Source organism: Podarcis melisellensis (assembly GCF_964234715.1).
Source record: "Podarcis melisellensis genome assembly, chromosome: 8".
NCBI classification, from domain to species: Eukaryota; Metazoa; Chordata; class Lepidosauria; order Squamata; family Lacertidae; genus Podarcis; species Podarcis melisellensis.
The window spans coordinates 72,692,069-72,719,932 of NC_138540.1; the positions used below are offsets into that span (position 1 = coordinate 72,692,069).

At 45.4% G+C, this 27,864-nt stretch overlaps 1 protein-coding gene across 1 annotated transcript; it reads right to left on the bottom strand.

The window, feature by feature from the left end:
- LOC309375862 (uncharacterized protein) lies at nucleotides 1-27,608 on the bottom strand. Its single transcript, XM_081921781.1, has 12 exons — nucleotides 27,489-27,608; nucleotides 26,168-26,407; nucleotides 23,848-23,964; nucleotides 22,529-22,585; nucleotides 21,056-21,229; nucleotides 20,477-20,596; nucleotides 11,015-11,158; nucleotides 5,608-5,724; nucleotides 4,664-4,720; nucleotides 2,916-3,095; nucleotides 1,470-1,589; nucleotides 1-569 (listed from the first exon to the last, which is right to left on the bottom strand). The coding sequence occupies exons 2-12, from the start codon at nucleotides 26,375-26,377 to the stop codon at nucleotides 489-491; spliced, it is 1,377 nt and encodes a 458-aa protein (XP_081777907.1). The 5' UTR covers nucleotides 26,378-26,407; nucleotides 27,489-27,608; the 3' UTR covers nucleotides 1-488.
- Between the last annotated feature and the right edge of the window lie 256 nt (nucleotides 27,609-27,864).

Below are 27,864 nucleotides of genomic sequence, written 5' to 3' on the forward strand. Positions count from 1 at the left end.
CAAAGCATAATACGTTTGTATAATATTTCCTTTTTCCATTCATATCTTGCTGCAAGATATCTAGTGCAATTTCAATGATATTTATTTGTCCAATCAGCCCACATCTTATTTGCAATCTTTCTTCTTCTTCCCCTCAGGTGATGGATAGTTAGGCAATGCAACATTCGCTATAGTTTGTTTTGAAAATCCTTACTACTGTATTTGTTAAAAATGACCCCTTTTGTTTTAAGGGCTCCCATTGACCGGTTTCTTATAGTCCCCTGATCTACTTTTAAAAGGTCAGGTCAAAGTTATAAAGCTGCCCTTCTATCAAAAAAGAAATGTCCACGCCGCATTATCAAAATAGTTCCATTGTATTCCTCTGGTTACGAAGACAATCTTGTTCTAGCCAGTAAAGCTGCTTGGCGCATAAGTACACATTCATCCTTTTTTTGCTCTTAACATTGCAGAAGGAGATGGCAGTCAAGGAGGGTGGAAGAGGAAGCAAATCAGGGGGAATCGGGATCCTTGCAAGCAGCTGGAAGACCAAGAGCATCGCCTGGGGTCGCATTCTGGTAAACCACCACAACCTGCAGAAAAGAACACCCCAGGAGTAAAATCAGCCTTGCTGTGCATTTACTGTGATGCTCAGCTTCTGAATAACAACAACGAAGTTTGGCTCTTGATAAATAAGGGAAGGGCTGTGGGGGGTTGGACTTGGGACCTCCTAGATGCAAAGCAGATGCTGTATCACTGAGCCACAGCCCTTCCACCCACAATTAGCACCTAGGGATGCTCTCAGGGTGAGTCTGCTAGCTCAGCCCTCAGCTCCATCACTGTTTCAGCTGCCTTCAAGGTAACCATCTGCAGCAGGAAGCCTTTTGCATCCATGGAGGTTCCCCGAGTATTTCAGGATCTTGATGGTGCTGCTAGGTGGTTTTCTAGTCCATAGTGCTGACAGCAAACCAATTCTTTCTAGCTAGATACATCTGTTTCACACTGCAATGGGAGCTTAGGAGCTGTTATGTACTAACCTTGGATCCTAGAACAATAGGCAAGTAGGATCCTAGAATACAACAACTGATTGGCTTACAGGAGAAGACCAATCAGGCTCCAGGAAGAAGTTAATCAGCCTATTAGGCTGGTAGGATTGTAGAATGCAAGAACTGATTGGCCTACAGGAAAAGACCAATCAGGCTCCAGGAGGGAAGCAGAATCAGCCAATCAGACGGGACTCATTGTGTAAATAATGTATATAATGTATAAATTTGGGGGGCAATTCAATCACTGTTTTACAAGCTGCAATAAAGAGCATGAAATCACTACAGGACTCTGAGTATATTTCAGGAACAATGAGCTAAGAGTTTTAGAGGCAGACTTCCAGCCCCAACATGGAATATCATTATTCTACAATACCCCTTATTTTAGGACCCTGTCCCTGAATCTCTGCCTGCTCTGATTACCAAACCCCACTCTCTTTTCAATGTTACCGTTTCGGTGTAGTTGTCCTGGCAAACAGTCTTACACCCGAACGCAGCGGTGGAGATGGCGATGCAAAACTCAAGGATGTTGAATACCAGCAAGACAGCCAGGATTCCATACAACATGTTCTGTCGATGAAGCAGAGAGCCCAGCAAAGGGAATTACCCTCCAGCAAGGTGTATGCTTGTCTATAGGTGTATTTCAAAGAGTCTCAGGCTAGGACCTGGCAGTCCAGGGTTCAAATCCCCACTTGCCAGGTGCCTTTGGGCAAGTCATCTCTTTCAGCCCAGCCCTTCAACCCCACAGGGTTGTTGTGAGGATGTAGACCACCTCAAGCTCCTTGGAGACCTGAAGGAGTGTCTCCACCTCCATCGTTCTGCCCAAACACTGAGGTCCAGCGCCGAGGGCCTTCTGGCAGTTCCCTCCCTGTGAGAAGCCAAGTTACAGGGAACCAGGCAGAAGACCTTCTCGGTAGTGGCACCCAAAATGTGGAACGCCCTCCCACCAGATGTCAAAGAGAAAAATAACTACCAAACTTTTAGAAGACTTCTGAAGGCAGCCCTGTTTAGGGAAGCTTTTAATGTTTAATAGGTTGTTGTATTTTAGTGTTTTGTTGGAAGCCGCCCAGAGTGGCTGGGGAAACCCAGTCAGATGGGCGGGGTATAAATAATAAATTATTATTATTATTAGTGATCAGGTGGGATACAAGAGCAATAATAATAATGCACACAGATACCCAATGCCCCTGGACACCGGGGGGCAGCAGACTAACTTAGCTGCCTAACTTGGCTGCCTACCTCAAGAACCCACAAGGCTTGCAATTGCTTAAGTGTCGCTGGGACAATGCAAAATGCACCAAACGTACGTAATTCCAAAATCAAAGTAATCACTATTCCCCATCTGTTGTTCTGGTTATTTCAAAGCCAGTGCTGTAGCTACAGGGCAGTAAGCCAGGTTTTTTGAAGCCACCAGAGGCTCCCAGCCTGTGTGTGTAAACAAATGCATGTGGGGTCTGTGTGTGCCAAACTGGGTCTTTGACCTGGGTGAAAGAAAGCCTAGTTTCACTTCTGCTAATGATTACGAGAGATTATATTAGTGACACAAATTACTTCCTCTCTAAACGGACAGGACCCTCCAGGAGCTAAGGCACCCTGTTTCACCCTGTTCTGTGTCCCTCCTCCTCCCTTTGCAGGGAGATTGGACAATGCTGGCCATTTATTCAGCATTCACTCAAACTTTGCCTCAAGCAAGTGTTTCCCCACACTTCCCAGTACGTTTATCCATTGCTTTCCTTCTTGCAAAGTATCATCTTTGGAGGAAGTGGGTTTTGTGGCCTGTGAACTCTAAATCCACTTTAATGGTACAACCTCAATTGGCCGGGGTGATCCTGGAATATCGCCCCAAAATAACAACAGTTTGCTAGCACCCTCAGTATTGGTGAGACCTGCACTTACCCAAGGGAGTTTGTGAGTTTTAATGCACTCTGACAGTGTAGTATTGCCTGAATACTCATAATGGCAAAAGTATTCTGCTTCCCATCCTGGTGAGTAAAATTCCAGTTGGAAACAGAGCGACACAATTCCAATGCCGGCTGCCACAGAACTCACCACGTTCATTCCAAGCATGCCTTTCACCTAAAAATGGTGACATATAACATTATTTCATTAAGCAATGATATAACATTATTTAATTAAGCCAAGAGTCCCTCAGACCATGTGGTGGGCCGGACTATATTTTGCGGGGGGAAAGAGAACGAATTCCTATGCCCCACAAATAACCCAGAGATGCATTTTAAATAAAAGCATACATTCTACTCATGTAAAAACACCAAGCAGGCCCCACAAATAACCCAGAGATGCATTTTAAATAAAAGGACACATTCTACTCATGTATCAACACACTGATTCCCGGACCATCCACGGGCCGGATTTAAAAGGCGATTGGGCCGCATTGGGCCCCTGGACCTTAGGTTGCCTACACCTGCATTAAGCAATTCTAGCTCTGTTGACCTCTACAATGGTGACAATAGCCCTGAGACGCTCCAATACTTTGGCCACCTCATGAGAAGAGAAGACTCCCTGGAAAAGACCCTGATGTTGGGAAAGATGGAGGGCACAAGGAGAAGGGGACGACAGAGGACGAGATGGTTGGACAGTGTTCTCGAAGCTACCAACATGAGTTTGACCAAACTGTGGCAGGCAGTGGAAGACAGGAATGCCTGGCGTGCTCTGGTCCATGGGGTCACGAAGAGTCAGACACGACTAAATGACTAAATAACAATCTGCCTGGTATTCTATCTCCTCTTATCCAGACTAAACACACCCAACTCCCTCAAAAGACTTAGTTTCCAGACCCTTGATCGTCTTGGTTGCCCTCCTCTGCACATGTTCCAGCTTGTCGATATCCTTCTTAAATTGTGGCGCCCAGAACAGGACACAGATGGGGCTTCTGGGGACATCCTATGGTGTCGCAATACACTGATGCAGAGCCCCACCCCTTGAGTTTCACATGAGATGGGGAGGGCAGGATCCATTGTGGGACAATAGCACCCATTTCAGCTTTGGACTTATATGGGTAAATATCCTTTGCTTTGGAAATATCCCACAATATTTTTTTAAAAAAATGTTAAAAACTATCAGATTCTAACCAGCTGCAGCTGACCAGCTATGAGTTGTCTGAGATTGGGGCAGGATTTCTTTTTTTAAGTGTGTAGTTGAACCCAAAATATGGAGTAGAGGGAAATCATTGTTTGTGATTGAAAAGCTGACAATGTCCTAATATCTTCATCTTTATGCACATTCTCCTAATAAATGCATTTTCGTAAACACTGGGTGGTTAGAGAAGCGCATTGCAAAATTCAACTAAGTGCAGATTTAAAGGATATCTGCAGCTTTCAAATGCATATCATTTCAGAAAGTGCCGATTTTATACTTTCAGCTTTTGGTGCATACTGAATCAAATTTCCCCTCCGTTTCTAACGTTGTGTCAATCCAATCTGACGCTTGGCCTGAGCCAAGTTCCTAAACCTCATAAAGTAATCCACAGAACTTTCTCGGGAAAAACGCATGAGGTTGGGCATGATAGCTTCAGACCAGGAATTCCAGGAGGGAGCCTTAAATGGCAAGCAGAAGACGTCACCAACTGTGTGCTTCACCTCCCGTCATGTCACACAGATGTGTGTGCCCGAAAACAAATTAGTTACCATTGGCACTTTGGGGTTCCTGGCAGCTGCCACAGACAGAGATCCCGAAATGATGTACTGTAAGACATGGGAGAGGAAGACAGAAACAATGAACAAGATTACAAGGCATTTTCTCATATGTAGAAGGTACCGGTAAGTTGAATGCAAACCACAGTTTCCCAGTCTTAGTGTAACACACTAATCACTGTGGCAGGGAGGCTCTTGTAGTTTGCAGTTCCCCATTGTGGGCCTTTTCCAATCTCTCTCTGCCTCTAACTCAGCACACTTCCTTACACGGCAGGCATCAATAGTTGGTATCAAGGGTTGGCAAGTTCAGGCATCTTCCAAGAGCTCTTATCTTAGCAGGGGTCGTGTTGGAACAAGGCCCCTGGACCTCCTCCTCCTCACCACTGCTGCATCCAGCTACCTGCTCCATTGGACCAAACAACAGAGAGTGGGAGAGGGTGGAGCACCAGATGCCACTGCTTGCTTCTACATTGGGTCCCTGCCTAGAAAGCAAGATGTAAGTAACCAAACAAACCCCTGTGTTGCAAAGAGAACGTCAGCAATGTCTAGGCAACACAATGACCATGTACATATGCATTAGTCAATCTTTTATAGAATTCCTTCAAACCATAACAAGTCCAAAATTAAATCTTTAGTCTCAAAGTCTCTGAAAACCTTTAAATGAAGCGAAGAACAGTGATTCCGGATATTGACTACTGTTTCGTAGAATTCTTCGTCAGCGTGGTGGGAAGATATAGAATTGCTTCATAAACCCAACTTATTTCGAATGAATGTATGTAAATGAAAATATCAAATGCTGTGGAACAGTGCTCATGTAATGATGTAGTCACTGATATTTTCATCTCTGCCTTACTCTCGGGTGAATCCTGAAGGAACTGTTTTGCTTTTTTAGGTTGCTGGGGTTTTTTAACACAGAGAGATATTATATGTAGAATTACCAAGATTCCAGCCCAGAGTGGTTGTTCTATAGCAATGTAAGATCCTCTGTGATCTCCCATTAGGTTAAACACAACTCCAAATGCAATGTGCGTGATTCCGAGGAGGATCTGTGTGATCTGAAAAGAAAACATAAAACCAGGTTTTAGCATCACCACACTTTCAACCCACAGAACAAATAAAGATCACTTCAGATCCATGTTTTTCTGGCATGAATGCCTTCTCCAAGGGGTGCAGAAGAGGCGTGAATCTTCTTCTTCTTTGTGAATGCTACCTGCTTGTCTGCCCATAGGATAACTAACCTACAGGGTGCCTATAAACATCAATAGACTCCAGCAATATCCTTATAATCATCACATATCTACAACTGAGAGCTTCCAAGGGCCAAACCAAAGGCAGCCCGCAAAGGATGCTGCAACAATAATGTAGCACCCTGCTTGTGGTTAACGCTTAGCTGGAATGAAATATTCAACGCAGCAATAGAGAAATTAAAATAATTTATTTGTCAGACAAATAAATGAGAGACACAGTGGTATATGGTTACCAAAGCTCTGCCCACTCCAGCCCTGATGGTCAGCACTTATATTTCCTCAGCCCAGCCCCCTTGCTCCTCCTTTAGCTGCCTCTGTCCAATCAGCCTGGTTGAAATTCCTATTGGCTGTTTGCTAGAACCAATCATAAAAGATACACCCATTTCCTATTACCTTTTATGGGAGACAAAGAGCTATATTTCCTTCTATCTATAAATGGCAAACAAGTAGCCATATATCTTACATTTGCCTCAACAAGGCACCTTAATTACCAGATCACCTCTTGCCCTTCTTGCCCTATTGCCCTCCAAAACAGATGGCTAATGGTTTTAAATTTTTATCTTAAACAGAGATCAGAGATCTTGGGTTCACATTCTCACACACCATCAATGAAATAAGAATCTAACATAAGAATCTAACATTTCTTACTTTCTAAATCCTTTGCATAATTACATTTAAGCCAATATATTTCATACATAACATATATAGATTTTTAGAAGCAAAGGCCTTTTCAAAGTAAAACTTCTTCAGTTTACACCCCCCCTTTCCTGGCCAGCTGCATTTCCCATTAGCTCTTGCCCTTTAACCTTAGGAAAATATGGCTCAAGTCTAATGGGAGGCACCTAGTATTATTTTCTGTTAAACAATAAATCCTACTATTTACTAACTCTTAATTGTGTTTTTGCAGCTTTGATTGTATTCTGTAATATGTATGGTCAGTATGACCTTTTGCTCCCAGCCTGTAATTTTCTTTTACAACTTTGAGAATTTTGGCTCCTGCTATAAATCAGGGGGCCCTTGTCCAGGAGGATAAACATCTGCCAAAGCCAGCTGGTCTTCTGCCTGGCATAAAAACATCTTTAAGCTCATTTTTAAAATACAGGCCTTGATCAGATGCCTCAATAACAAGCCACGGAAGATGAGAGGCAGCAGGGAGCTGAATTTTAGCATCGCACAGGGCGACACTGAAATTTTAAAGGCCAAAGTTTGCCACTGGATAAACTTAACATAACGTGTAAGGTAGTTTTGAGTCTTTGGAACAAAACAGAAATGCTCAAAGGAGCCACCAACAGCTCATGGCCAGAAAAAAGCAGGACCAAAGTCTGCAATCCTCAATGCACTTACTTGGGAGGAAGTCCCTCTGAACTCAGTCTGAGGAGACAGGCAGTAGATTTTTTGGACTTCCTGGTGGTTGCAGTTCAAACATCAGACAGGGGAAGGCAAATAAACAGGCTCACGGGGACAGCTCTGGGGTGTGGTGGTTGGTAGGTGGTTGGTAGGGCAGAAGGTGGAAAGGCCACAGCAGGTGAAGGCAGGATCACAGAATCGTAGAGTTGGAAGGGAGCCTGAAAGTCATCTATTCCAACCTTGCACAGAGCCAATGGCAGGCAGAGCCAACTCATTCCAGATTGGGTTTTTAGGGGGTATCCTAAACCCTTAAAATGTCACAAGTTGCTTACTAAGACACACAGGTTGCCAGTCCACTGTCCATCAGACCTTGTGGGGAGCCGGACTATATTTTTTTGGGGGGGGATGAGTGAATTCCTATGCCCCACAAATAACCCAGAGATGCATTTTAAACAAAAGCACATATTCTACTCATGTAAAAACACCAAACAGGCCCCACAAATAACCCACAGAAAAAGGACACATTCTCCTCATGTAAAAACACCAGACAAACCCCACAAATAACCCAGAGATGCATTTTAAATAAAGGACACATTCTACTCATGTAAAACCACCAGACAGGCCCCACAAATAACCCAGAGATGCATTTTAAATCAAAGGACACATTCTACTCATGTAAAAACATGCTGATTCCCGGACCGTCGTGGGCCGGATTTAGAAGGTGATTGGGCTGGATCCAGCCCCCGGGCCTTAGTTTGCCTACCCATGATCTAGGCAGCCACTGGCTCCAGGCTTCAAATTACCCCCTGTACTGATGTTAGCCTTGAAGATGAGGGGAGTGGTGGAGATGCAAATTTCCAATCATGCAGGGTTACCCTTGGTAGCAGCTGCCCCAAAGCCAAAAAGGGAGGGAGGGAAGCGTTTGGTGGCTGTGTGAAGCAAAAGACAGGAAGATGAGGAGGGAATTTCCGCTCAGAAACGGAAACAGAGGCACTGGTCTAATAGCCAGGGTGGCAGGGCTGGGCGCTCTTACAAGCTTTGCCAAGTTAGGCACAGGAGTGTCCCAGACATTGGCTGAATTGCTGGGGCAGTTACTGAGGTCACAGGTCCACTACAAACCCACCAGTGTTTGACCTAAGTTTGACCCCTGCCTGTCCTTCAGTATTTTTAAGCTTCATTAAGTCTTTTGTGCTTCATTATGCAGCAGTGGACAGTCGTCAGCTGTAACTGTGGTCATAGCATGGCCTTTTAACGAAATGTACCAGGGTCAGGGCAGAATTATTATTATTATTATTAAAAGCAACATATACAGCAACTGCAGTGGAGTACCTTTCTAGCCCATTTCTCAGACTCAGGTTCTCGATTGACTCGTTACATGGAAGGATTATTCGTTCCGGCATAAAGAAGCACCATACATTTGAAGCCAAGTTGAAGAGTGCAGGGAATTATAGTTCTGTGACAGCGTTCAAAGCTCCCATTGTTCTAGGCGCATTCCGTGACATGGAATTTCATTAGCATGAGCAGTTTCTGAGCTCTGGGCACAGTACCGTGCCTAAGATATCGGATTAAAACTGCAAAGTGGAAGGAAAGGGGGAGCTTTTTCTGCCTCCCCACTTCCAGCTACTGCACTCTCTGAAGACTGGGGAAGAGACTCTCTTAAGAATATCAGGGTGGTGGGAAGAAGGGGAAGGATTAGACCATATGAAAAATGAGCAGAAAATTTTAGCTGCAGTTCATCTTTGGCTTTGAATTCTTGTTATAAAAAAGGCATCTAGGCATTTCATTCTTGCGTCCATAACCTAGGTTTAAGGTGCCATTTAGCGCCTAGCTTTCATATCTCAGTTTCTAATGCTGTTCTGTGAGAGGTAAACCACATTTCTCAGGATATTTTTTTTTTGGGGGGGGGGAGAACAATGGCACTAGTGGAAGCCAGTGCAGGGACTCCCACGAATAATATGGGGTTTTCTCCTGCCCACTCAGATCATAATAATAATACCCCCGCCCATCTGGCTGGGCTTCCCCAGCCACTCTGGGCGGTTTCCAACAAAATATCAAAATGCAGTAATGCATCAGATTGGGAAGAGTGCAGTGCTGCATTGTACCATAAATGCACGATGTGTATTTAACCACATAGACCAAATAGTGCCACATCTCTGTGTTTAAAGAAGGGGTTGGACTATTCATGTATGCCTCAACTGCAGCAAGGATTTTAATAGCAAGAGAACGAAAAAGTGACATCATCCCCTCAAAGATCGAATGGCAAGCCAAATTGATAGAGTACTTACAATTAGCAAGGAGAACAGGCTCAGGAAGAGGAAACACAATACAAGAAGTAAATAAGGGTTGGTTTATAATTAAGGAATATCGCAAAGGGTACTGCAATAGTAAAAGTTTTCTGGCAGATATTGAATGAGCCTTGTAATCCAAAGTACATGTTAGATATAGTTAAATTAAGTTAACGAAAAACAGTGTTGTGTAACTGTGTAAATAAAAGTTTATTTGAAAATTAGTACAATGGGTATAGTCAAAAGTTTCTTTTCTTTGCTGACTGAAATATGAGAAACAAAAAAAATTCCTTCCAGTAGCACCTTAAAGACCAACTAAGTTAGTTCTTGGTATGAGCTTCCGTGTGCATGCACACTTCTTCAGATACCATTCTTCAGATATGGTATCTGAAGAAGTGTGCATGCACACGAAAGCTCATACCAAGAACCAACTTAGTTGGTCTTTAAGGTGCTACTGGAAGGAATTTTTTTTGTTTTGACTATGGCAGACCAACACGGCTACCTATCTGCAACTGAAAGATGAGATATTACTATGTTTTTTACTCTATTCATACTTTTATTCTTCTTTCTTTTCTTTTTCTTTCTCTCCCTCCCTTTTTCTTTTTTGCTTTGTTTTTGTTCTTTTGCATGTATACTCTCAATAATTTCTATGTTTGCTGGTATTGCATGTATTTTAAGACACTGCTTGTTCAATTAAATTTTTAAAAAAAGCAGGAGTGGGGAACCCTATAAACTTTTATGTCGCCTCAGGATTAATATGCCTAAGGAAGGCTTATGTCAAAACAATATCTTTCTTCTTTTTAATGTTCATGTGGGCTGCAGTCCAATCCCCATTTACCTGTGAGCATGTCACGTAGAACTCAGCAGACGTTAATTTGTGTTAATAATCTTTGTTAGTAACCGCATAAGAAGTAGCATAAACATAGCTGAAGCTTAAGGTTTATAACTATGTAAGAAAAGACAAGTATATGTTTTGTGTGTGTGCGCGCGCACGCATGTATATGATTGAAATCTCAACTCTATGAGATATACTATATATATGTACAGTCATACCTCGGGTTGCAGACGCTTCAGGTTGTGGACTGCTGAAACCAGGAAATACTGGAATGGGTTACTTCCAGGTTTCGGTGGTCGCACATGCGCAAAAGCGCTAAATCACGCTTTGTGCATACGCAGAAGCACCGAATCGCAACTCAGGGGTGCACAGATTCGGGTTGCGACTGCTGCGGGTTGTGGACATCCACTGTAATGTATTGTAAGACTATTAATAAAGCTTATTACATTGCAAAAAAAAGAAAAAAAGAACTCAGCAGTCTTTTGTGTAGACAGCAACTCATACAACAACAACAGGACTTCTGATATGGCATGTGGAAGGAAGTGCCAAAGGAGGCAGGCAGTCATTAACTAGCCACTGTATATTCAAATATGATCTCCCCACCCATCCACTCGCTATATTCTCTACTCACCCCCAGTGCCAATGGCTCACCCCGATAAAACTTCTTCACTGAATTTGGCACAGAAGCATCAGACTCATCCCTCAAGGAGGAGGGCCATGGTGGCGCAGTCAGAGTTGAATCCATGATGGTGTTTGGGGAGTGGGCTTCTGTAGACTTTCAAAACAGCAACTGTGTCGGGAAGAGGAGATCAAAAGGGAGAAAGAGAAAATAAGAGAGGGAGAGCAGGGAGTGAATTATTGCCCCCTTTTGGAATAATAATAATAATAATAATAATAATAATAATATTAATAATGGAGAGCAGTGATAACAAGAGCATCAACTGAACTTAGCACTCTCCTCCCAAGCAAACTGGGGAGTCCCAATTGCCCATTATCCTTCTGCTCTTAATGCTCAAAAACAGGATATTCATTCTGCTTGGGGTGAGGGCAGGGGGTGCTGAATGATAAAGGCTTTGTGATATTGCAGATTTGGAATTCTCCCCTTCTGTTTCCAGGCACCTGCATTTCTCTGATTTGGGTGCAATCCTACACACCAGAAGCTGGAGTAATCAAGCTGGTGTTTAAGTTCTCTGGGATCCAAAATGAAGAAGCAAACAGGGCGGGCAGAGACTCCTCTTGGCAAAACCACCCACCTGCCTTCCCCCGCAGCCAAGGCACTGTTTTGCCAACCCTACGAATGCCCACACACACACACACACACACACACCCCTCGAGCTGATCCCATACCTCTTTCTGGATTACACCCAGGGGCACCAATTGTGTCATAGGACACCAGGAATGCTGTGATCAATGTAAAAGGAGTCCTAGCCAAGTGGGCTGCTGGTTAGCTAGCAGGACTGAACGTGAAGAAGAAGAAGAAGAAGAAGGGGGGAAAGGGAAGTGAAAGGGAGCCCAGAGCAACATTTCCCCTAGCACGAGACAAAAGAGCTATACAGCGGCTCACATCCAGAAGCTTGCAATTCTTGGAAATGAAAAGCTCCATCAAGGGCAGCAGCAATTCTTAGAAATGAAAAGGGCCATCGAGGGCAACCAGTTTTGGCTCCTTATCTCCTCCTGCCAGTCCCACAGCTTGACTGAAGCTGGTGGCACAGTCCTATGGGTGCCTACTCAAAAGGAAGTCGCAAGTAAGCCTCTCGGAGCTTACAGACCAGATCCGAACAAAAAAATTCCTTCCAGTAGCACCTTAAAGACCAACTAAGTTAGTTCTTGGTATGAGCTTTCGTGTGCATGCACACTTCTTCAGATACACTGAAACTAAACTTCTTCAGTGTATCTGAAGAAGTGTGCATGCACATGAAAGCTCATACCAAGAACTAACTTAGTTGGTCTTTAAGGTGCTACTGGAAGGAATTTTTTTGTTTTGACTATGGCAGACCAACACGGCTACCTATCTGAGACCAGATCTGGACAGATGTTGAGCAATAGTGCAGATTTTGCTCAGTTCAGGTTTCATAGAATATAATCATAGAATCTGTAGTCCAACCCGAAGGAATATCAGATACAGCATCCAGGACAGATGGCTATCCAACTTCTGCTGGTTGGAAGGAGAGTCCACCACCTCTTGTGGGAGTCTGTTCCACTGTCGAACAGCTCTTGAGGTCAAAAAGTGCAAGGGGGTGGTAGCTGGGTACACTTGCCCTGGGCTTTGGAGGGCCAAACCAGCAAGGGACTATCTGCTTTTTTGTTTGAGTTTATAACTTTATTCTAACAAGACCCCACCCACCTCAGGCCTCACACAAGCTCTACACAGGCCTAGCACTGGATTGAAAATGGCTCTTGTTTATTGAAGCAAACATATCCTCATGGGACATGAGCAGACACTGGCTTATCCTCCTGTTTAACTATCCCAGCTGCATCACATTAAGATGCAACACTCTTTTCGCTGCTCCAGTTCATTGAAACAGTAACTTCTAAAAGGGTCTCCCTTATTTTGCACGATTTGCCACCCACCCACAGCATTTTGCATCATTCATTCTGGTTTTTGTCAGTTGTGGGAAGGAGAAAGGGTCTTTGGGACTCCGAGGTCCTGTTCCACAGCTGCAGGAAACGTGAGAGAACCTTCTGGTTTCAGCTGTTATTGGCAGCACATCACCCAGTCTCTCGCTCTCTCTCTCTCTCTCTCTCTCTCTCTCTCTCTCTGTGTGTGTGTGTGTGTGTGTGTGTGTGTGTGTGTGTCTCAGCCAACAGAACTAGAAGCTTCTTCCTCTTTACCCGGAAAAGAACAATGTGTAAAATTATTGCGAAGGTTCATTTGTGCACAATACTATATTCGGGACTCTTGTGTAATTTGGGCTTACGTAGCATTGTGCTTCAATCCCAAAATGTAGCCAGCTGTGTGTCATGTTGCAACCAACTTTCCATTAGAAATGCAGAAGTGAAACCAGGGACATGGGGTCGGGGGAGAGAAGCTAGAGTTTGGGAGGCAAAGCAAAATTGGACCGATTATGGTAGAGCCATCTGCTTTGCATAGAATCATAGATCTGCAGAGTTAGAAGAAACTCCAGGATCATCTAGGATCAACCCCCTGCAATACATGCAGAATGTCCCGGGTTCAGTCCTTGGCCACTCCATGTAAGGCTGAGAGATCCCTGTTGGAAACCACTGGCAGTCTCTTCTGGTCTCTACTCATCTGACTCAGTATAAGGTAGTTAACAGAACATAAGAAGAGGCTGTTGCATCAGGGCAATGGCCTATCCAATCCAGCATCCTGCTCTTGCAGTGGCCAACCAGGTGGGAGCAGGATTCAAGCACAAGAGCACTTCCCCCTCCTGTGGTTTCCAGCCACTGGTATTCAGAAGCTTTGCCACCTCCAACTATAGCCATTGTGGTTAGTAGCCATTGATAGAGCTCTCCCTCTACGAATTTGGCCCTTGCAAGAATGTTACTTGCCCACAACTGGAAAGAAGCAGGTGTCCCAGTAAAGGAAGAATGGATACAAAAACTTGTGGAATACAGTGGTACCTCAGGTTACATACGCAGGTTACATACGCTTCAGGTTACAGACTCTGCTAACCCAGAAATAGTGCTTCAGGTTAAGAACTTTGCTTCAGGGTGAGAACAGAAATCGTGCTCCAGCAACAAGGCAGCAGCAGGAATCCCTGTTAGCTAAAGTGGTGCTTCAGGTTAAGAACAGTTTCAGGTTAAGTACGGACCTCTGGAATGAATTAAGTACTTAATCTGAGGTACCACTGTGTGCAGAAATAGCAAAAACTTACTGGAAAAATAAGAAATCAAGATAACAAATTGTTTATAAAAGAATGGAGATGGCTTATTGAATATTTACAAACAAATTGTAAACAGATAAAAACATCAGCAGGGTTATTGTAATATCCTGTAGTTTTATAAGAGTATCTATTTACAGTAGATAATTAAATGAGCGAGTTAAATGAATTTGGATATGCAGAAGACATCAAAAAATAAATTTAAGGAACCACAGAAAGAGGGGGAGGGAAGTCAAATTTTGAAATGTTAAATTGATTGTAAAATGAATGAAATGTATAAATTTGAAAAGTATAAATAAAAACTTTTTTTTAAAAAAAAAAGAAGAATTTTCCCTCTGTTCCTGGGAGTCATCCCACTGATCCTTGTAGCTGAGGGATGGGCAACTGCTCCTGTCTGCTGCTGGACTAGAACCTCCTTCCCACCTGACGAATGAGCATGTTGCCTGGGACTGGGGAGAGCTGGAGTCCAGCAACAGGTGCGCCTGACAAATGGGGCTAGGAAGAACTGCCTTGGTGCTCACTGCAAATTACTTGCCAGGTAGAGTCTGCAGGCAGCTGGAGGAGGAGGAGAGGACACTGGAGGAAGAAAGAGCTGCGAGTGGAAGGGGGCCCTCTTCCCATCCTTCTTACCCCCTGGAAAACTGAACAAACCTGCCACACCTAGAACTGGGTGTTGAGGGTACAGCTGAATGGGGCACAGCTATGGGCCAGCTGAGGAAGTACCATCCACCTTTGGCCTGCCCATAAAAAAGCAAGTCTAGGGTGAGAGCGAAAGGTGATGTCCACTGTTTCCAGTAACAATTCTCATTGTTCCAGTTACAGATAGGTAGCCGTGTTGGTCTGCCATAGTCAAAACAAAAAAAATTCCTTCCAGTAGCACCTTAAAGACCAACTAAGTTAGTTCTTGGTATGAGCTTTCGTGTGTTTTAATTCTCATCGTGAGACTTGTGGGTGAGCTGAGAGTTTGTTTGGAGCCTGAGTGAGAACCCAGAGGCCAAGAGAGAGGATATGTGTCAGAAGGAAAATGAATATATGTTAGTAACTTGCCGATCAGAAGGTCGGCGGCTCAAATCCCCGTGATGGGGTGAGCTCCCGTTGCTCGGTCCCTGCTCCTGCCAACCTAGCAGTTTGAAAGCAGATCAAGATGAAAGCAGATAAATAGGTACCGCTCCGGCGGGAAGGTAAACGGAGTTTCCGTGCACTGCTCTGGTTCACCAGAAGTGGCTTAGTCATGCTGGCCACATGACCCTGAAGCTGTACGCTGGCTCCCTCAGCCAATAAAGCAAGATGAGCGCTGCAACCCCAGAGTCGTCCGTAACTGGACCTAATGGTCAGAGGTCCCTTTACCTTTACTTTTATACGTAACTGCATTTTTGTAATATCTTAAGTTGTCTGTTGCTGCTTCCGTTTTCTGTACATCGCTTATAGGTATATTTTTTACTAATTAAGTTGCATAGAAATGGATTATTTGATGGCCTTCAGCCTGGAGAGCTCAGTTAGTAGAGCATGGTGCTGATGACACCAAGGTTGTAGGTTCGAGCCCCATATGGGACAAACTGCATATTCCTGTATTTCAGGGGACTGGACTAATTGATCCTCAGGGCCCCTTCCAACTCTACAATTCTATGATTATTTGTTCAATCAACTCCTGGGGGGCCACAGGTCAATCATCTCTGTTGGGGAGGGGGGAAGATGCCATCAAAGACAGCTGCATCTGCAGGACTAGCAAGGGGTGGGTGATTCCCATCATCCCTGGCCATTCCTGTTGTTGGCATCTACCAGTCTCAGGAGACAATGGAAGGGTGTACCTTTGAGGATGAAGCTGGAGAGTTACAGCGCCTGCTGTGGCTGTAGAGACTGAAACAGGAGAGACCTATTTCATTGCAGGCGAGGCAAATGAAGGTGTCCAATTCTGCTGCTACAGGAGCACCATGGCCTTCTGCACTCCTCCCAGCCGTTGTTCCTCTGATGTGGATACATGACCTGAATGTCTCCACTTCCAGTCCTACCCCTGGTCTAATGATTTATCACAGCGATGGGGTAAAAATGAAGAGGGGGGCGGGGAGAAGCCGACGAAACTCAAACCAACCAAACTATGGTTAAGGTCAAAGTCACAGGGGCCAGAACAAAAAATTGGCAACTGTGTTGGTCGTCCTGGTAACTGGGAGGCCAGAGATTTCCCCCTGGCAAGGCTAAGTGTAGAAACGGGCAGGAGGAGAGATGCTGTCCTCGTTTTTTCCTCCGGCTGGTGGGAGGATTCAGACGGGAGAAGGGAAATCGGGGATGGGCTTACCCACCCCCAGCCCTGCTGCCAGCTGCAAACCCGACTCACCGCTCCGCAAGCCCCCACCCCCTTTGCACGCACCTCCCAGCCCTCCTCTGAGCCGGACTCCACCGGAGAACGAGGCTGATTGACAGAAGAGAGGTCTGATCTGCTTCTCCGCCCGCGACGCCCATGGTCAAGCACACGTCACGTGTGCGGAGGACCCGGAGCGCAAGAGCTGCAGCTGCTACTTTTCTGCCAGCACATTCCTCTTCGCAAGTTGGCATTATTATTAACCGATTCGTTGCCGGAAGAAATCGTAGGCGGCATCGTAAATCGGGAGCTGGTCAGGAGGTGGAGGGTGGGAGGGAAATCCCCATCCAGGGTTTAGGGCGACCCCTGTGCAATTTGAGACAGGTCGCAACAAAAGTTGCCAGGCCCCATGTGCCCAACGACAGCAGCAGCAGCAGCAGCAGCAACAACAACGGTGCCACCTCCCCACTGAAAACTAAGAAGCTCAAAAGAGGAGATGGGGGGGGGGGACGGGACGAGACTGGTTTTCTGCCTGGGAGAACTCTGAACGGAGTTTTGCAAAAGAACCGGTTCTAAGGGTACCGTTTACATTAGCAGCTTAAAAGATTGTGGACCCCCTGCTTCTGTTTAAAATACTGCATTTGCATGGTGTTATTCACATCAGAGGGGGAGTGGGGATGGCTTCATTTGACCCGTGTAACCTTTTTGGATTCTGGGCCCTGCAATGCCCACCCCACCCCCAAAAACTCCTTTTCATGAAGCTGTCTGCCCCTGACTCAAATGTCATTCTTAGGAAGTGTCCACATCACAGTTTACTTCGCATCCAGTTTCCTAGTCAGACTGATGTTTTGAGGTGGAGGGACGGGGGGGGGGGGGAGAGAGAAAGAGAGAGACAGGATCAGACAGAAGTCTTTGTGAAGAAACTACAGGATCACTATGATGACTGTAACTAGCATGATGGCAATGTGATTTCAAAAATCAACAGCAGGAGAACATTGGATGCGGAATAAATGGTAATGAGAACACACTTTCATATACCACTTTAAAAAAAAACCCATCAAGCAGTATACATAGATTTTATGAAATGAATAAATGCACCCCGAGAATTAAGGGATATAGTACTTTTTCATTTGCTTTGACTCAAGTCTCTCCCCACCCTGCATCATCATAATGTTTTCTCAAAGCAACCTCATGCTGCCCTTGCCTTTAGAATCGTGAAAAACAGCCAATGAAAACAGAGTGGTGACACTTCCCATTTTATTATATAGTAAGATATGATATGCAACTTATTCACAATATTTGAGTGGATAAATAAAATCATATCCAGAAATAAATCCTCTCCGTCAAATCTACAGGGGGGTTTTTAGTATCAAACATAGAGAAAGAAGAAATGACAGCAATGACATATTAGAAAATTTACTGGGGTCATAGGTTTGTTAACAGTTTGTGATCAAGGCTTCTCAACAATGGTGACCCTCAAAAAACACCTCCCTGCAATGGAATTTGGAAGAAGAAACATGCCCAAGTGTCCCACTGAAATTGTGATTGAGACTTTATAAAATATAGCAGTGGTGTCAAGGTGACACTATGTATATTCCTCATAATTACCATCTTCAGATTAGTAATGTCAGTAATTAGCACTACTGAGAATCTATCAAAAGTCAATTGCTAAGGGTTCCAGACAGCTTGCAAAACAGAAAACCACTTTTGCCTAGATCCCTTTGGTAGATATGAATTGATTTTAAAGATTCCCATTCATCCCTAGTTGGGCTTTAGGCATGTCATATATCACATCAAGTTTAGATTTTGATCCAAAATTCTAAAGTTCTGCTGGCTCAAGGCCATTCCCCATTGTCATCAGGGTTCTCCATGCCTATTTATCTTAGTTCATGGTATATGTTGTCTTGGGCAGGTTATCCTTTTCATTGGAGATCTGTTAAGAAACCTGTTTGGAATATATATACATATGGATGAAGAAGTCTGAATCTTTCTGCTCTTGATTTTGAGGCAGGACTCCAGGACCATTGCATGGAGGAAGTGACAATTCAGGTGTTCTCTGCATCTTTGCCAGAAGCCGGGAGATTGACAGCATTAGCACTGTCCAGAATCGTGTTCTGGTAAACCACCACAACCTGAAGAAAGGAAGAAAATCAGTCTGGGAGAGTGTCGGTCTGCTGCTCAACTTGTAAATAAAGGGGCAGAGTTTGGTAAACTATCTAAGGATAACAGGGTTGCTTAGTAGGGGCAGGGGCAGGCTATGTAGCCCAAATAGTGTCGGGGACCGTGCTGAGGAGGTCTGCACTGAGGAGAAATGGTGGAAGCATCCCCCTGCTCCTCATCCGGATCCTGAATCTTCCCAAGAGCAGGAGGACAGTATAGATTTGGAACAGTGGTTTACAGAGGGGCATAGTTCAGAAGGCAGAAGCTGGGAAACGCTGGATGGGGAACAGCGAGAAGAAGAAACACTGGGGTGGGGGGAGACAGTTAACAGATTCACTGTCTCTGGAAAGCATTCCTCTGCTCAGCCCAAGGTCAAGAAGAGCTAAGAAAGTGGCAGAGCAGACGGCACACAAAGCACAGAGGGTGCAAGATCAGATTACAAGAAGTAGAAGTGAAGTGGAATGAAAGCCGGTGGGATTCTTAATTGGGGGCACCACCATTTCTAGGAGATGGGATTTTTGTTCTCTTGCTGTGATTATTAAAGTTTCTAACTGGTAAGAAGGCTCCTTTTCCTTTGTTCTGCTTATCTACTGCCAAGGTGATTCCCTGAAGCATGACAAATAGCTATGTCCTCCAATACCTCACTGCCACCCTTCATCAGCTGCCACCAGCCAGCCCTGAATATCATATTTGACATCATGTGAAAATCTCAGAGCTGGTATCCAGACCATAGCTGTCAACTTTCAGATTTGAAAATAAGGGATCAGCAGCCTCGAAAATAAGGGATCAGCAGCCTCACCTGTCCCAGGGACAGTCTACGGGATAGCTAACAATCTGTGATAACAGCGGGAAGCAGCGGGAAACAGCGTTGGAATAAGGAAATTTCCCGCAAAAAAAGGGAAGGTTGACGGCTATGATCCAGACTATGGACTCTGCCACTTTGCTCCCTAAAAGGTCTAAATTCTGAAGGACAATGTTGCACAGATTCTTAGGTTTTGCATAATATTGTGCAGTTTTCCATAATTTTTGCTATTCATGGGGAGAGGAAAGGGACTAGGGAGGGCATCCCACCTCTGAACACCAGAAATATTGTTGAACCTCATTTCTGGCCTCAACATTTTTTTTAAGAATTACTCACACACCATCAGTCTTATCTAGGCAGCTTTATGAGCTAAAAAAGGGGTGACAAACTGCATCCTTATCTCTCCCGCCCTATTGGGGAGAGTTTGACAGGTGAACGAGGTAACCTGTCAATGGCATGATGTCAAAATGTCAGGTGACCCATTTTTGCCTGCTTGGACAATCAGCTGATTATGAAGATTTGCAAAGCTCTGCACGTGGAGCTGTTCAAGCCCAACAATCAACTGATTGCCCAGAATGGCAACAGCCTAGAAAGCTGCCTGCAGAGGAGTCATTCACTCAGAGGTTTGGCTCAAATATTATTTCCCCTACAATGAGGAACTGGGAAGTGCAGTCTGAAATGCTTTCATTTTGACTGAGCGCTTGACGTTTCCAAAATGTGCGCAAATAGACACATGTCCCAGAGTACAGGTGGGAGGATTTAAATTCTACAGAAAGTAATTTCTGGTTAAATGCTAGCTTCTCCACAAACTGGCAGTGCGAAGTTAAGGATAAATTCTATGACCATCCCAGATGAAGAATTGCAACCCTGATGTGGAATACTATTTGGACAACAACCCCTACCCCTTACGAGACAGGAGAGCAAGCAATCCCACCGCCAGAATCCCCACGCGTTTGCTTGGCTTGCCAAACTCCACTCCCTTTCGAATGTTACCGTTTCTGTGTGGGTTTTCAAGCACACCGTCTTGCACCCAAAGGCAGCAGTGGAGATGGAGATGCAGAATTCGAGGATGGTGAATGCCAGGTGAACAGCCATCATTCCAGACAGTATGTTCTGTGAATGAAAGATATGTCCTGATCGTAAGGAATCACTCTTCTTTGCCACATATATCTATATAAATAAGGAGGCAGGCAGATTGAGGCTGGCTGAGGGCAAAGTCAGGCTGGTGGGCCAGTGCTTTGTTCCACTTAATGGACCAGCTCCCATTTGCTCCTCGGCCATGTTACTGTGAGTTTTTGTACTAGAAACACCATATTGAATGCTTGGTGTTCCCCTCCAGCCCCCTGCACCTTTCTTTCAGGGTGCAAATGGCCTGCAAGTGGTTCTGAAGTTTAAATATGTGATGTTGTATCTCATTTTTAACATTCTGTTGGGAGCCGCCCAGAGTGGCTGGGGAAACCCAGACAGATGGGCACGGTATCAATTTTATTATTATTATTATTATTATTATTATTATTATTATTATTATTATTATTATTATTTCTTCATCATCTTGCCAGGATGTGTCCTCACCTCAGGGATGACTTTGGTTTCGTAACACCTACGAGCCAGTTTTGTATCAAGGTTCCTGCACCAATACCTGCCATGAAACTCCAGGCCTGAAATAGCCAAAGATGAAGAAAGGATGATAATCCCAAGGCCAGCAGCTATGGCACTCACCACATTCAATCCCAGCATGCTCTTCACCTACAGATGGAGAAGAAAAAACATTGTGTCTCTGGCCAAAGACCCTGATGAGAGTGAGCACCTTTAAGAACAGCTTTCAAGATGAGGTCCCCACCGTGCCCTCAAGACGCCTGCCAAAGCCCCCTGTCCTTTCCAGATTGTATTTTTTTTACAGTTAGGTTATTTGGCCTATTGTTCACTGGGGGATGGAACAGGGCTGTCTGTTTCCCCCCTGCACTCACTGTTTTATTTGTTTGCAGGTAATACGTACATTGGCTGTTGTCAGCAGCGTAGCGTGGGGGGTGCAGGGGGGGCCGGCCGCACCGGGCGCAACATCTGGGGGTTAGGGTTAGGGGGCACAAATCCATGGGTTAGGGGGCACAAATCCACGGGTTAGGGGGTGCAAATTACTTGCCTTGCCCCGGGTGCTGACAACCCACGCTACGCCACTGGCTGTTGTTTAGGGCCTTCTCAGTAGTGGCACCCTCCCTGTGGAACCCATTACACAACTTTTAGAAGACATCTGAATGCTGTATCTGGAGGTTTTTAATGCTTGGTGTTAATATTGTGTTTTTAGACATGCTGTAAGCTACCCAGGCTGGAAGGGGAAACCCATTCAGATGGACAGGGGAAAATAATGAAATTGTTGTCATTGTTGTTTAGGGCCAGAATTCTGAGTATCACCAGCGTTTCTGTGAAATGGGTACTTTGTGGTGTTCACGGCAATTTCTTGGATTTTCAAATGTGCCCCCAGGGGCCAAAAAGGTTGGTAACCCAAGCCTTAAGGTATTTAACCCAGGCCCGTTCTTTGTGTGTGCCAGGAGGATTTCAAAGAAGACCCCTCTGGTTCCTGACTTATAAAAACATGGAGGAGATCTTTTGGCATCTGAACCCATTAAACTGGTTTTCTTATAAAGCCAGCCTATTTACATATGCATGAACACGAATCTTTATCTGGAACAATCTCTGGATGTTATGTATGTCATGGTGGGGGAGGATAATATGTTGTCACTCAATGCAACATTCATCACTCCTGATGAGTGCCTGGGACTGATGGCAGTTGAAGTCCAGCAACATCAGGGGGGGGCACAGATTCCCCATCCTTGACCTGTGTCACTCCAACATGTCTCTTTGGCCCACCCCAGTTGCCAGACCCCATTAAGATAGCAACCACTAAGCAATGAACTGCATTTTACAAGGCAGCCTCAGAACCCCAAGTCTAGGAAGTGTCCTTGAACGGCAAGCAACACAAGTCACAAATTCTCTCTTTCTTTTTCATCAGACTCCTCACATCACACCATCCCATAAGAGGTTAGTCACCAGCAGCTTCTTGGGGTTGCTAGCAGCTGCCACAGACAGGGATCCTGAAATGACGTACTGCAAGAGACAGACGGAGAGACAGAGAGAAATAAGGGGCAATGAACGAATCTCAAATGGGCTGACTGGCTGGTTCTGTCCACTAGATCATAATCAGAGGCACTTGCAGAGGAAGGGGGTGCGGTGGGTGCGGTCCACCCTGGGTGTCATCTCTGGGGGGATACATCGCCATGCCACCACCCTGAGGATGCTCGCCCCGCCCCTGGGTGCACAACATTGGTGCTGCTCCGCCTCTGATCGGAGGACTGTTAGATTGGGCATCATCTGACTTTATTCAAATGAAAATCACTGTTTGGGTGAACAGATCCACTTAAATCAGGAGATTTTTCCATTCAGATCAGGGGTTCAACAAAACAACTGTTTCCATGCTCTCTGGTAACAGTTGCAATGCTTGTGAAAGCCTGGCAGAAACTTCAGCTGTTCTAAGAGAATATTGTTCTGATGCTGGATTGTTGACCAGGACTAGCCAAACAGAACATATTGCACCCTTCTTAACAAGCTGTGGATCTACACACGGGGTGAGGGGGATGCTATAAAAAAGTCAGAAATCACAGGGGTCTGCAAACTTTTTCAGCAGGGGGCCAGCCCAGTGTTCCTCAGACCTAGTGGGGGCCCGGACCATATTTTTTTGGGGTGGGGTCAACGAATTCCTATGCCCCACAAATAACCCAGAGATGCATTTTAAATAAAAGGACACATTCTACTCATGTGAAAACATGCTAATTCCCGGACCATCTGCGGGCCGGATTTAGAAGGCGATCCAGCCCCCGAACCTTAGTTTGCCTATGCATGAATTAGATCATTATAACAAGGGGGGAGGACTATGGAAAATCATATTTAAATATTTCCTGCTCTCTGGCACCATCTGGTGTTGCATGTTTATAGCGCATTCAAAGCATGGTTTCTTTACTAATGTGGCTGAGTTCAATGACCAAAAGCACAGTTCAAAGCGTTGGTTCTTAGGGCCCTAATGGTTTGGGACTCAAGTATCCAATAGCTATTGCCTCCATGACCTGCTTGCAGGCTTCCCAGAGGCATCTCGTTGGCCAGTGTGGCAAACAGGACACTGGACTGGATAGGCTTTCGGTCTGATCCAGCACACTCTTCCTATGTCCTTAGTTGGACCTGCCTGCTTTGGGCAGCCATTCAGCAAACGCAGAGCAGAGGGCAGGTTTCAAAACACAGCACTAGCACAGGAATTATTTGACAGAGCAAAGGCGAATCCTGTCAAACTTCTCTTAGGCTCAAATATGAAGAATTACCGGGATTCCTGTCCAATACGGGGTCATTATGACCGCATAAAGCAAGAAGTCATTAGACGCCACATTCATCACAAGCCCAAAAGCCATTCCCGTGATGCCTATGAGTATCTGAGTGATCTGCAAAGAGAGAATTAAACATGATGTTACCCCGATCTTGTTCATCCTTGATGATATAAGTACAATTTGCCCATGACTAAATGATGATCAACTTCAGCAGGTGGGTGGGGAGGTGGGTGACATTTTCCCTTTTGAAATATGGAAACATTTTTTGACTAGTGGAACCTTAAAGGCTCAGCACTTTTATTATGGCATAGGGTTTAAGCCACGGAAGTCTTGTGCCGTAATAAACGTGTCTTACAAATGCCGCAAGACTCTCATTTTTGCTGCAATAGTTTTAATGCAACTGCCCCTCTGAAAATGATCTGATTTGCTGCAAGAAAACAGATTCAGATACAGGCTTAGCAGGGTGTTAGCAGCAGGTCACCTTAACCGAGGTCTGTTTCATGCATTTTTTTACCTATCACAGTGGATACGTGGGTGTTCATCTCAGCCTTTGCTCACACAACAATTGCTCACCCATTGTCCCAGTGGCATATCAGCTGCTTGGCTACGGTCAAGGTACTGATATCAGGAGACCTAAGGGATTGCCCCACCCATTATATACCAAACCAATCACTGCATTCTGCTTTCTGCTCCTGCGAGTACCATCACACCTGGAGATCTTCCAAATCATGTACAGATCAAAGCTTTAGTGTGTCGGCACTTCCCTTTGGAACTTCCTTCCATTAAGTATCAGACAGGCACCATCCCTGGGGCCTTTTCAGGAGCTTCTGAGGACCTTCATTTCCCTTTTTTAATTTTTAATTTCATTTTCCAACAAACCTTTTAGGATGAGATTCCCACCACACCCTTTATAATGGTACCTCAGGTTAAGAACTTAATTCATTCCAGAGATCTGTTCTTAACCTGAAACTGTTCTTAACCTGAGCTAATGGGGCATCCCGCTGCCACCATACCACCGGAGCATGATTTCTGTTCTCATCCTGAGGTAAAGTTCTTAACCCAAGGTACTATTTCTGAGTTAGCAGACTCTGTAACCTGAAGCATCTGTAACCCGAAGCGTTTGTAACCCGAGGTACCGCTGTATCTGTATTGCATTTGGAATTGCTTTAAAATGTTTTGTTGTTGTTGTTGCTGCTGCTGTTTTTCTGATTATTTTATTATCCATCGCTTTGGGATGTTTCATGGGAAATGATGATAATTTATTACTTGTACTCTGCTCATCAGACTGGGTTGTCCCAGCCGCTGTGGGCAATGCCACCATAGACAAAACCAAATAAATAAAATGCACACATTGGAAATCAAATTGAGGATCGTGCATTTGACAGTCTGAATATTGGGCAAAGGAAGCAAAGGAGCACAGCCATGTTGTTTGCCTTCCACCTTGTTCTCTCACCCCCTTGGGTGAACAGGCATATTTTCATGGGGCTCCACCCCAACCTTCAAATTTAGTACAGTCATACCTCTTGTTCCGTTTGCTTCAGGTTAAATCTCTGCAGGTTGCATCCCGCAGCGACCCAGAAGTACCGGAAAGGGTTACTTCCGGGTTTCACCTCTCACACATGCACAGGCGCTCAAAATGACGTCACGCGCATGCACAGAAGTGGTGAATCGCGACCTGTGCAGATGCGGGTTGTGTTCTGTTCATGTTGCAAATGGGGCTCTGGAACGGATCCCGTTCGCAACCAGAGGTACCACTGTATTTTGCACCACAGACAGATAACTCTGCAAGCTCTGTTCCCACAAATCTCACCCCAACCCTTTACAGAACCCTAAAACTCATAAGGAGTGGGAATAATTGGCTCCATTCCCTAAGCCAGAGGTCTATTCCCCCTGCTAATGCCAAAATGTTCCTTTTCATGAATGGGCAGGCCCACCTCTTAGCAGTGCCCTCATTGCATGTTGGGATGCACATGCTTTCCTTCCATTAAGTCAAGGCTGGGAAACCTGCAGCCCTCCAGACATTGCTGGACTCCAACACCCATCAGCCCGTCAGCATGGCCAATGGCCAGAATAATGGAAGTTCCGGTCCAGCAAAATCTGGATGGTCCACAATCCAGTTTTACACATTCTCAGCAGTGCTGCAAGCTAATTCACCATTCTGATCTTACTCCAGAGGAACCCAAAGGTGCCCTGGATACTCCCTGAGAAGCATCACTCTCAAGCTGATTGGGGAAGAAAGCCCCCAAAAGAGACAGTTATTGGCACAGGGCAGACATGGTGAACTCAAACACTGCTGCTCCTGTTTGTTTGCACTCACCCCCAGTGCCAGCGGCTCCCCGGCATAAAATTTCTTCAGTGGCCTCTGCAGAGAAGGACTGGCCCCAACGCTGGAGAAAATCTGAGGTTGTTGGGTCACAATCTGAGTCGGAGGCCCTGCTCCAGAGCCCTCTGGACCTATGGGTGTCTCAGAAAGCTTGTGGGGCACAATCTGAGTGGAAATAATAGTTCTCGAGCCCCCTGGATCCATGGAGGCCAATTTCTAGTCTTAACTGCCTCTCTGGGAAACAGAGAAGATAAAGAGATGGGAGGACAGAGTGGGAAAGGAGAGCAAGGCACACAGAAATAAATGGTGAAGAGTCACATTTTGGAAGCGGCAGAGTATTTAGAGCCTGGATCTAGAAAAGCAGTGGTTCAGCTTTTCTCCAGATGGAGATGCAAAGTGCATCATGACAGCTTCTGGAAATGTTTCTAGAACAATTTGTACCTAGGTCCCAGCTTTCCTCCTAGGCCCACATGAACTACTACTACAGTGGTACCTCAGGTTAAGTACTTCATTCATTCCGAAGGTCCGTTCTTAACCTGAAACTGTTCTTAACCTGAAGCACCCCTTTAGCTAATGGGGCCTCCTGCTGCTGCTGCTGCTGCGCTGCTGGAGCACGATTTCTGTTCTCATCCTGAAGCAAAGTTCTTAACCTGAGGTACTATTTCTGAGTTAGCGGAGTCTGTAACCTGAAGCGTATGTAACCCGAGGTACCACTGTACTACTACTACTACTATACCCCACCCACCTGGCTTGTTTCTCACGGATTTGCATTTTCAAAGAATCATAGATTTGTTGAGTTGGAAGGGACCCGAGGGTCATCTAGTCCAACCCCAGCAATGAATTTGTTCCGATTTAGAGCTAAAGAGCCGGTTTTCCCTGGGAAAGGAGCAGGGCAAGGGGGAAACCATTCTTTCTAGTCACAGGACAAGCGGAAGTCCATCATTTTAAAAAGTGCGCCTCAAATCATCTACACGCTGCGCAAAGGGTGAGGCGGCTGCTTGGCAACCCAGGATGTTTGAGCGTTTCGTAGAAACAGGGAGGACGTGGCTTTCGTCTCCCCCGCCCCAAAGCCGGCACAAATCATCCCAGCCTCCGGCACCTTCCACTTTCCCCCGAATAAGCCCCAAGGCTTCTGTAGCGCCTCCCTTAACTGTGCGTTACTGCTTTTGCCAGAAGATGGGGCTGAGAAGCAAGCTGGGTTATGGAAGAGAATCCGGGAGACAGTTCCTTCATCTTGCAAAAGCCAGGGACGAAACCCCTACAAATTGCACCCCGGCGCGCCCTGAGCGCTGGGCACCCTGTTCCCTTCCCTTACCTCCTCCGGGTCGTGTCAGCAGACGCGGATCTTGGAGAGGCTGCACGAAGCGAGCGAGGTGAAGAGCTGCCTTGGCCGAATAGGCTGCTGCTGGCTGAGCGTTGCAACAGCAGAGACAGAAAGACAGGATCAACATCTCACCCACCTCCCTTGAAAGCATGCAGTTAGGGAATTTAAGCGTCTGCCTTTAATGGCTTTGTAGATGATACAGGGATGGCCCCAGGGGCGCGCTTAGCCTGTGTGAGAATCGAGGCTTTTAGTGTTGCTGCTCCAGCTCTCTGGAATGAATTGCCAGCCAAAATCGGGCAGGGGCAGAGCATAATGGTGCTTAGGCACCTACTGAAGACATATTTGGTTTAGGAAAGCTTTCCTAGAA